At 40.1% G+C, this 11,653-nt stretch overlaps 1 protein-coding gene across 3 annotated transcripts in view; it reads left to right on the top strand.

Annotated features, from left to right (window-relative positions):
* The first annotated feature begins 273 nt into the window (after positions 1 to 273).
* Positions 274 to 11,653, top strand: part of CFAP43 (cilia and flagella associated protein 43) — a 128,702-nt gene continuing 117,322 nt past the window's right edge. For 2 of the 3 annotated variants that reach the window (XM_040486358.1, XM_040486359.1), the window contains exons 1-3: positions 274 to 450; positions 1,477 to 1,730; positions 6,470 to 6,566. In XM_040486358.1, coding sequence (XP_040342292.1) covers positions 386 to 450; positions 1,477 to 1,730; positions 6,470 to 6,566 — 416 coding nt within the window. In that variant the 5' untranslated portion in view covers positions 274 to 385. The remainder of the gene's footprint in view (positions 451 to 1,476; positions 1,731 to 6,469; positions 6,567 to 11,653) is intronic. The other variant, XM_040486357.1, reaches the window with a different exon arrangement.

The following is an 11,653-nucleotide window of genomic DNA, read 5'->3' as shown; positions in this document are numbered from 1 at the left end:
ATAATGCCTGCATGGCGCTAGGAACGACGTCTGGCGTGGTCAGCACACAATATTAATTCTGCTATTGATATTTATTAATATTGTAATTATTTGCCCCAGGCAAGGGCCACTCAGCACTCACTCTTAAGGGCCCGCCCCACGCTTAGCTCGCCGCTCTCCCATATGCTGAGACGCGGCAGCACTTCCACCAATCCGCTAGGTCCGAGAGGGAGCATGCAGACAGGGCATAGCCAATGGGAGCAGGGGTTACAGTCTCTTGGATACGGCGGTAACAGCGGACGCTTTGCAGTCTGCGCCGCAGAGGACCTCAGAGTAACGAACGGCTGCAGACCCGAGTGGGCTCGGGCATTTTCTCCCCGGGGCCGGGCTGAGAGAAACCTGGCCCATGGCTCACGGCCGGGAGCGCGAGGAGAACGCCTACGCCTCCGTCGGCCCTTCCCTGTCCGTGAGGTGCGGCGTCCTCCGCCCAGCGACTGCCGGGTCTCTCGGAAACTTCCTTCTGACCCAGTCCCCTCCCTACCCTCCTCTTTCTCCCATTCTCTGGACCTGCTCTCCTGGAAACTTTGAGCTCTTGTCCTTTACCCCCCAACGCCCTCCTGCAGACTCCCTCTCTGTGTGACTTCTTAGTGACCACATCTCCAGCTGTTTGCACCCCTTCGTTTTTCTGCGACCCTCCCCTTTCTCGCTTACCCACGATTGCTCTCTTCCACTCTTCATTTCTGCCTCTTCCACTCTTCATTTCTGCCTCCTCTTTCTGGCTCAGTGTTCCGTTTTCTCCTGATTTTTCAAACATACCCACCACCCTACACACACTCCCATCCTTTCCTCGTCATCCTTGGGGATTTACCCTAAATTAGGACCGTCAGTCCCTTCCTTCTATCCACTAACTTTGGAGCTATTTGCATTTTTTAGTGGTCTTTGGAAAGCACAAACAGCTGCACAGATAGAAGGTGGTATTTCTTTTCTTCTACATTCTTGAGTGTTACCTGCACTCTGTTACTGTTTGATTCTGTATCCTGTACTCTCCAGTCATGTTGACTTAATTCCATTTATTTTCTGCATTCTATCCGTTTTTTTCCCATTTAAAATACAGCTATACACATTTCATCTTGGTAAAGAAACAGTTTTATACTTGACTCACAACCACAATGTAGGCTGCCCTATTCAAAGTTTTTTTTTTAAAGCTTGTTTAGAAAAAAAATGTTTCTTATTTTGAGAGAGCGTCTGCGCGAGCGAGCGAGCGCGCGAATGGGGGGAGCCAGAGAGAGGGAGATGGAGGGAAAGAATCCCAAGCAGGCTCCACACTGGTCTCACAGCCAGCATATGTCTTCTTTTATCCTAGAGATTGTTTTGGGCAGAAAGGAGGTAAAAATAGAATAGATGTGTTTCAAATATTTTGATGCCCTTTTGTTTGCTTTGTTTAAAAAAAGTATTTGAAATGGATTATATTGATGGTGATACATTTTTTTCCCAAAGATGGGTCCAAGGATTCCCTAAGCAGAATGTTCATTTTGTCAACGACAGCACCATTTGCTACCCTTGTGGGAATTTTGTAATATTTATTAATATTGAAACCAAGAAAAAGACTGTACTTCAGTGTATGAATGGAGTTGTGGGTGTTGTGGCAACTAATGTTCCTTATGAAGTTGTGGCTTTTTCCGACCGGAGGTTAAAACCTCTCATCTACATATACAACTTTCCTGGATTGACCAGAAGGACCAAATTAAAAGGTAACCTGCAAGACTCGTAATCTGACATAACTGAAGGATTTCTTTATGTGACCAAACCTAGTGCTTACAAATGAAGGGTGTTTTGGGTTTGTCAGTTTGTTTTTTTGTTTTTTGTTTTCATATCACACATTTTAAAAGTAGGATCGGGCTGATCACAAAGAATTTAATCAGTGTACTGCAGCCTTGCTACTCAAAAGTCTGTGGTCTGTTTATCTTCAACATTGGCATCACCTAGGATACCTGTTATAAATACGGAAACTGCTCCCATCCCAGACTTACTGAATCAGAATCTGCATTTTAGTAAGATTCTCCAGGTGATTGATATGTACATTAAACTTGATAAGCACTGGGCTAGTAGACTATTACAGCACTAAATGCAGTTTGAAACCTTTTTCCAGAATACTTTTTTTTTTCTTTTATGACGATTTATTGAAAATCCAGGTAAATTGAGGTCATACAAGTTCTAAAGTCTCTGAGCCTCAATTTCCTGAGGTGTGGGAATAATGGTAGTATCTACTGTTAAGGCTGTAGTGATAATAAATGTAATTATATATATATTATGTATATATCCACATGACATATACGAATATCACACACACACATATATGTCAGTCACCGTTACCCAACATTTACTATAATTAATTTATTCACAGATACATGTGACCCACAGTGGGTCATTTACTGCACATTTACTGGAGTTTCCATCTCATGATTCCCTCATTTAACACATCATGGATAGAAAGCCCAGGAGAGCTTGGGACTGGTCTTAGTTCTTTGGACTTATTGGTCAAATAAGTCTTTGGGTTAAGCCAGGGAATTTCACTATAATTGATAGCATTTTATTTGTGGGGAAATTTGTGTTCTCAACAGATTAAAACAATTTATAAAACATTGCTCATTCATACATTGGTAACTGTCTATATGGACTGTAACTACTCTTCATCTTTAAAATTTCCCCAGCTTTGTTATTTTGACTATAGCCCTGTCGAAGCAATTAAAAGTTAATTCAAACCAGCAGCCAACATTTATATAAAAAAATGAAACTCTAAAGGCATTCACAATAAAATTATGACTAAGTCATCAAGGATAGCTGTTGTTACCACAGTTATTTAATATCAGCCTGGAATTTCAAGCCAATGCAACAAAATATGAAACAAAAATTATAGCTATAGAAGAAGAGATTATGGGTAATGCAATGGTCTACTAGGACTAATAAAAGAATGCTCAGTAAGATGCTGGTTTCAAAATATTCACATAGCTAAGGTGATTTAAATACTTAGAACTGATTCAAGAAGAAATGTGAGTGACCTCAATGAAAACTACAAAAATATCATTGATTTAAATTATTTAAGTATATAGAGACATATTCCTGAGTGGAAAGTTTTGTTATTATATAGTTCATAGAAAATAATTCCTAAGTTTATCATGTTTTAGACAGCAAGGAGTACTTAAATGAAATGATTCTGAAGTTCTTCCAGAACAACAAAAAGTAGAGATGGGAATAATTCGAAAGAGAATGATGACATGATAGAGGGTCCTTTTAACATGATGCTATAGCGATTAAGAGTGTGATATTGGTGTAGGGATCACCACATCAGTGGAAGAGTTGAAGAGAGGGTACAAGCTTAGAATATATAAAAGCTAAATGATGAATGATATTCTGCATTCCTTCCCCCAAAATAGATAATATAGATTGTTCAGCAATGGTGCTAAGAAAACTATTTGAGGGGTACCTGGCTGGCTCAGTCGGTGGAGCATCCAACTCTTAATCTCAGGGTCTTGAGTTTATGCCCCATGTGGGGTGTAGAGATTACTTAAATAAATCAATAAATAAATCTTTAAAAATTTTAAATAGAAAACTATTTGAGCAAACATATCAAGTTTGATACTCATACTGAACGTCAAAACATACATTAGAGAAAAATAAGAGTTCAATATAAACAGCAAACCATTTGAAAAGTAGGAGAAAATATGGTAGAATATTGAAATGATTTGGATGAGGAAGAAATTTTCACACAAAGGAAATAGCTAAAAATAGAAAAATTGACCTATTATTGCATACAAATTTAAAATTTAAGAACATTCAAAACACCATGAAAAATTAAAGGCAAATAATAAACTGAGGAAGATACTTGGAAGTAATATGATCAAGTATTTTTAGAGAGTTTATGAAACAATAAGAAAAAGACCCAAACATCCCATTAGAACAGTGGAAGAAGAAATTGCCCAAACCACAAAACTACAGATGACCAAAATATCAAAAAATATTCCATCCAATATTCATTTTAAAAATTGATATTTGAACTGAGATGAGGTTTTTCTCCTTATCAAGGTCACAATTTTTTTAAGCTGATAACTGCTAGGTGGAGCACAGTGAAATTGGTAACACACTTTCTTGCTGAAGGTGGGAATAAGGTGGGAGTAAGATTGATACAATCTTTCTGGGAAGTAAACATTCCCATATTTGACCCAGTTAAACTCAGTTGAAGGACTAGAATTCAATTTTAAGGAAATCAGAAATAGTCAAAGATGTGTATGCACAGGAGATAAAGGCACTATCATAATAGAAAAAGATTGGAAACCACCTACATCCCCAGTAATAGGAATATGGTTAAATATGTGAAAATATCCCATAAAGTGTATTATATAAGCATTAAAAATTGATTTTGAAGAATTATTAATGACAAAATGCTCTATATAATGTAAACAATAGGAGTAACACTGTATGATCCAAGTTTTTAAAATGAATTATTATACATAATATTTAAACCATGATTGTTATAGCTATAAAAAGCAATGTTGTGTATTTTTTCAAAGTTATATTTAAGTAAAAAAAAATGTTTATTGACAAGTAAGCATAGAAGAAAATACCAGAAATTTACCAAATTTGGTAGTGAGATTACAGAGGATATATTTTCTTGTAAAGCTTTTTATTGGGGGGGAGAGGCACCTGGGTGACTCAGTTGTCAGTCTCTTGACTTCAGCTCAGGTCATGATCCCAGGGTTGTGGGATAAAGTACCCCATTGGGCTCCTTGCTGACTGTGGAGCCCGCTTGGGATTCTACCCCTTCCTCTCTCTCTGCCCCTCCCCCAATTGTGCATGTGAACTCTCTCTCTCTTTCAAAACTAAATAAACATTAAAGCTTTTTTTTTTCATATTCAAACATCATGCATTTTTTAGAAATTTAAAATAAATAAAATATAAAACGAATAATCTTCATTTATGAGAGGAAATGTCTATAGTAAGGATAGAAATTATTCTATTGAGGCCTCTATTCCACAGAAAAACTTTTATTTTTGCTCAGTTAATACAAGTTTTCTTTGTTAATCAAACTGGGCTAAATAAATTCAACAAACAACAAAGTTTAGCGTTATATTCTAGTCAAAGTGAGAAGGGCAAAAAAAGCAGGAAACAACCACGAAAAGTACAGAGAACTAGCAATAGAGACCTGCATGTGAAAAAGACATGGGAGAAGGCAGAACTTGTACCTATGGAACCACATTGAAAAACAGCAGGTAGAGTGGGGGAAACCGGATCTTTATACACAGGAGGGCAGAAGCAGATACTTCCTTGTCTTAGCGTCCTCATGACACACATTGTAAACACATTGTTACTAAGGTTTTTGGAGTCATGTTTCATGTCTTCAACTACAAGGATGGATGAGATAGAACTTTTTTTTTTTCAATTTTTTTTTTCAACGTTTATTTATTTTTGGGACAGAGAGAGACAGAGCATGAACGGGGGAGGAGCAGAGAGAGAGGGAGACACAGAATCGGAAACAGGCTCCAGGCTCCGAGCCATCAGCCCAGAGCCTGACACGGGGCTCGAACTGCCGGACCGCAAGATCGTGACCTGGCTGAAGTCGGTCGCTTAACCGACTGCGCCACCCAGGCGCCCCAGAGATAGAACTTTTTTATAATTTTTCCTAGAACCAGAAGATATTAAGCAAAGGGCTTGGTGTGGCCCAAGACATAGAGACATGGAAGTAAGCTGGAATGATTACAACTCCCCAAAGTATTTAATGTTGTTTGAATAACTTTTCTAATTACAGTGTTTCATATATTTATGGAGCATGTTCTAGTTCTTGGGTCATTTCAAATTATACTTACGACATCCATGGTTCAATACACTCAGTTCTGATTGAAGTCTAGGGACAGTGACCTAATGGTCTTAATTTACTCTCATATCTTTAATTTTTTATTTAAAAAAAAATTTTTTAATGTTTATTTTTGAAAAAGAGACAGACAGAGCATGAGCAGGGGAGGGGCAGAGAGAGAGGGAGACAGAATTCAAAGCAGGCTCCAGGCTCTGAGCTGTCAGCATAGAGCCTGATGAGAGGCTTGAACTCAAGAGCTCTGAGATCATGACCTGAACCAAAGTCGAATGCTTAACTGACTTAGCCACCCAGGTGCCCCCCTAATTTTTTTCTTTTTTTAAACAAGTAATGTCCACACCCACTGTGGGGCTCAAACTCAATATTGAGAGTTGCATGATTTCCCAACTGAACCAGCCAGGTACCCCAACTCTAATAGCTGTAAAAAAAAAAAAAAAAAAAGGAATTTTAACTTTGCTTTTAGCTTTCTGTTCATAATCTTAGAAATTACCTAGGAGATCTGTTATTCCAGGAGCTGAAGGCTTTTGGATTATGTGAGAATCATTAGATAAGGGAGATAAACTATAAGACTGTAGTTAATCTGAACGCAATGATTAAACCCTTGTAACTGATTTTATATTTTAGGCAGTGTTCTTCTGGACTACACTTTACTGTCATTCAGTTATTGTGGCACCTACTTGGCTAGCTACTCCTCTCTCCCAGAATTTGAACTGGCCCTTTGGTAAGTCGGTGTGCTACAGCATTCCTTTCACTGGATTACATTTTAATCTTGTCTGGATTATATTAAAGGACATATACATGCAAAATGTGCAACAAGGAAAAATGGAAAGAATAAAAGTTTTGATTATAAGGTTTGATACAGTTGCTACTTTTAGGCATAAAATTTGGCAGGGCAAAAGCTATATGGGAGTGAAATGATCATACTTCCTTTTTTGTTAATGTGTTATAATAGTTCCTTTGTTGGGTAAAGAATGACAATTGCATACAGTTTCATCTTTCCTTCAAATAAATGGTAGCAACTCTTTTTTTTGAGTTGTGTGTGTATTTTCCACTAATGATGAATTTAAGATGTTCTCTATATTAGAGTTCGATTTGAAGTAATTATAATTAGTATTTTAATTTTAATTAGTAAAGTAATGTTTTTAGAGACATTAGAAGAGTTATATATTCAGAGAGTGGAACAGCACAGCACATTTGCCAGCTGTGTAGGAAATACGTGTAAGACACATCTGTGGTCTTTGCTGGGTCATTTCATGTGGCCAGTTTCAAAGTTGTACTCACTCTTCCATCCATCATATAAACTCCTGCAATGGACAGTTTTCCGTTTTTAAAAATATTTTATTTTTAAGGAACCTATACACCCAATATGAGGCTCGAGCCCACACCCCTGTGATCAAGAGTCACATGCTCTACCAACTGAGGCAGCCAGGCACCCATCAGGGGGAGTTTTTCTTTTAAGGGGAAGTACAAACTGTTCAGAGAATGATTGAAGATACTCCTTACACACCAGCATTTCTTATACAAAAATATAATAATCTAGGTTCAGAGAACTACATTTAGTTTATTCGGTTTCTTTTTTTTTTTTAATAGCTTTATTGAGGTATGATTGGCATATTAAAAAACTCACATATAAGAATATAATTTGATTAGTTTTTACTTGTGTAAACACCCATGAAACCATCACCATAATCAAGATAATAAATATATCTATCACCCCCGAAAGTTTCCTTGTGCTCCTTCATATGTTTCCTTATGGGCCCTTCCACACTTACACCATCCCTGTCCCAACCCTTGGCCCCTTTCCCCAGGTAGTCACTGATGTGTTTTCTATCACTCTGGATTTGTTTGCATTTTTCTAGAATTTTTTATACAGGGAGTCATCCATTATGGACTCTTTTGGGGTTGGGGGAGCCTGGCTTTCATGCAGCATAATTATTTTGAAATTCTCTTATGCTCTTGTGTGTGTCAATATTTCATTCCTTTCTATTCCATGGAATGAATATACCACAGTTTATTTATCCACTCACCTACTAATGGATATATTAGTTTGCTGGGGCTGCTATTAACAAAGTACTACTAAGTGGTTGAAATAACAGAAATTTAGTGTCTCACAGTTCTGGAGGCTAGAGGTCTAACATCAAGGTGTAAACAGGGTTGGTCTGTTCCGAGAGCTATGAGGGAGAATCTGCTCTAGGCTTTTCTCCTTGGCTTGTTAATAACTGTCTTCATGTTCACATGGTGTTCTCATTGTATGTAGATCAGTCTCCAAATTTCCCCTTTCCTTTTTACAGGGATACTAGTCATATTGGAATAAGGCCACACTAAATGTCTTCATTTAACTTAGTAAAGACCCTGTTTCCAGATACAGTCACATTCTGAGGTACTGATAGGACATCAACAAATGAATTTGGGGGGACACAGTTCAACCTATAGCAATACTTAAAGGATAAGTAGGAATCAACCTTGTGAAGAAGATAAGGAAGAGAATTCTAAACAGAGGAAAGGCATGTGCAAAGCATGAGGTCAGAGAAAATATGGCAAGTTTGAAGATTTAATTAAGAGATCATAATGATGGCAACCAGAAATGGGTCATGAGAGGTAAGCCTAGGCGGTCAGTCTGAGGCTGAGGCTGGCTCATGAGCAGCCTTATAAATAAGTGACCATGTAATTTATCATGCAAGTCAGGACACTTGAGAGTGAGAGGGGATGTTGTCAATAATTAAACCAGGAGAATACTCACCCTATGCCTAAGCCATGCTAATAGGCATATCCTTTATCCTAAAGGTGATGGGAGGCTGTTAAAGGGTTATAAGCAGGGATGTGACACGAGCAGATCTGTGTGTAAGAAGCCTCCTTCTAGCCATGTCATGGAAAGTATATTGGAGGGAAATAGGCATGAACATGAGTTAGTAGGCTTTGGTGGCTCAGGTGAGAGGTGACTGTGGCATGGACTAGGGTGGTGGGAGTAGGGATAGAAGGAAGTGGAGAGATTTGGAAGGTGTTTAGGAGGCAGTACCATGGCACTTGGTGACTGAATGTTGGGCGTGGTGCTGAGGGAGAGGGACAGCTGAGGGTTTTACCCAGAGTTGTGACTTTGACAACTTATGGTCATTATGGTTCATGTCAGAAAGATGTCAAGAACACAGGTAGAGGGAAGTTGGAAGCAGCAATGGGGGAAGACCAGCTGAGACAAACTGAGGTGAGGGTGCCTGAGATAAATAAATGGATATATCTAGTTGGGGCAACTGATAGATAAGTTAGGATTTAAGTTCAATTTCTGTCACAGAAACCCAAATCATCCTAAAGTGGTTTAAACAAGACAGAAGTTTCCTTCAAGTTCACTAGTCTGGGTATGAGTAGCCCATGGTTGGAATGGTGGCTCCCTAGTCTCGGGCCAGTCTGCCTCTAACGTGTTGCTCTCCCTCTCTTGGAGTGTTGCCCTCATCTCTAATGTAAAGTGGGGGCACTGCCCTTGTATTTTGGGGAGCCAGTGGGAAGGGAAAAAGATAAAGAGGAAGGCACAAACCTTTCTTGGAATGCATAGCTTAGACGTTGCACACATCACTGCCACTTATATCCCACTCACCAGCTTAGTCACAAGCCTTGTGGAGCTACAAGGGACACTGGGAAATTTGGTCCTCAGTGTGGGTAACTACGTGGCTGGCTAAAAACTAGGAGTTCTGTCACTCACAGAAAGAAATGGAGAAGAGATGTTAAGGGACACAGTGCCTCTGCCACAGATGTACAGGACTGGAGCTCAAGAGAGAGCTGAAGTTTGGGAGTTGTTAAAGTGGTATTCAAAATGCTGGAAGTGGATAAGAACACTCAAAGAAGAACCTCGGGCTGAACCTAGAGAGCACCAATAAAAGGGTCTGAAAGAGGAAGAGAAACCTAGGAAGCTCAGAAGGAGTAGTTATGAAGGGAGGAGGGACACTGAGCATGGGGGCTTTCCAGAATATGCCTCAACCAGTATTCCTTAGAAAGCAGAGTCTGAGGTAACAGCCCCTGAGCCACTTCTGTAGTGGGGAGCACAATCCCAGGAAGGAGGCAGGTGGAAGTGAGAAAGTGGAGGGAGGCAGGGAAGGAAGAGAGCCAGCATCAGGGCACATTACTTTGCCGGCCAACTGCATTACTCTGCACTTGGTGCCAAGTGCAGTCGATTGCTTGGTTTCACAGATGGTCTTCTGAGAGGCAGAATGAACTATGAACATGGAAAGTCCTTGGTCAGTGACAGACAGTAGTAGACTAGGAAGCAGGGAGGAAGAGATGAGAGTTTATCCACTGACTCTTGTTATCCCACTGAGTGGGATATCCCTGCACAGAGTGTTAACAGCCACACTTTCTGATTTATTTAGACCTCCTGCATGTCATTTCCAGGGGCACAAGGGAGCCTCTGGGTATGTGGAGCAGGCATGAGGTGAGGCACATGTGGGGTGTGCCTACATGAAGTTCGTCAAAGCCTACACAGTCAGACAGCCACTGAGTCAGCTAGGCAGAACAGGTGATGAAGGCCCCAGAAAGAGGCATGAGATGTCCCCTAAGAGGTGTGTGACAGAGATCCCAAGAGTCATTTCAGAAGATCATTGTGAGCAGTGTCAAATCCTGCAGAGGTCAAGTTAGACAAGGACTGAGAACTGTTGGATTTAGGATGAAGGTGGATATTGGTGGGTCTTGGAGAGAGCTGTGTCAGTGGACTGGTGGTGACAAGGAGCAGATTTCCAGGCATGAGAGAGAGCTGGAGTGAGAAAGAAGAGGCAGAGAGTTTAGAACAACTCCAGGAGTTTGGCTCACAGGGGAGGGCAGAAAGACATGTAAGGGTGAGATTGAGGGCAGGCTTTTTAAAAGATGGTGCAGATGAACATTTAAGTGTTGTCAGGAAAGAGTCAGGAGAGAGGGAGAGTCTGAAGATGTAGAAGAGAATGAATAATGGAAAAACTAATGTTCCTAAGGAGGCAAAGACCCCACACACAGGTGGTGAAAATAGCCTTAGGTCAGAGGAAGTACATGTCTTCCACTGTAACAGGAGGAGGAAAGAATGATGCATATCCTGATAGCAGAAATTTGGGGAGAATTCCCAGGCGATAGCCTCTATCTTCTTAATGGGATCTCTTCACTGAAAGGAAGAAGGAGGTGGAGAGGTTGGGGACTTCAGGAGAGTGGAGAATATTAAAAATTTTCTCCCCTTATTGAGAGAATGGGAGAGAGAATGGACCAGAGAAACACAGCAGGATGCAAGGGTTATTGAGGGTCCAAGGGTGGGGGCATTAACCATGAATTTATAATGTCACAGACACACATAGTCCTCTGATCTTTGTTCCAATGTCTCCAGCATCCTGGGCTTTCAGTTCTATCCATCCAGGGTTGATGGTTGGTCCAGGGATCTGAGGCAGAAAGTCAAAAGATTCAGGGAACCAGTGATACCAGTAAGAGAATGGCTGACATGAGGGACAGAACACTTGTGATGGAGGTGGAAGGAAGTGAGAGCAGGAGGGTGCCAAAAGGCAAGGTGAGCTCAGTAAATATTAATTCCATTTCCCAGTCAGAAGCCTGAATGGAGTGCTAGCTCCTTGGAGGAGGAGATAGCTCACATTTATTTTTCCTCCCATTTCATCTAATAAAAGACCTTGCCCATGGTAGGGATTCAGGATAGTCTCTCAAATGGGTAAATGAATGAAATATTTTAAAGTACTGATTTTTAAAAGTCAGTAAATAATCAATTGGTATCAATGTGTAGAGTGAACATAGGTCAATCTGGAGTATTTATATATAGTATGTTGAGATTTAGATACTTGTTTTTCAGCAAGTGTG

The sequence above is a fragment of the Herpailurus yagouaroundi genome, unplaced genomic scaffold (genome assembly GCF_014898765.1).
Source record: "Herpailurus yagouaroundi ecotype Mexico unplaced genomic scaffold, PumYag 163, whole genome shotgun sequence".
NCBI lineage: Eukaryota > Metazoa > Chordata > Mammalia > Carnivora > Felidae > Herpailurus > Herpailurus yagouaroundi.
Note: the sequence above shows the minus strand (reverse complement) of the source record. Positions and strands in the feature narration are given on the sequence as shown.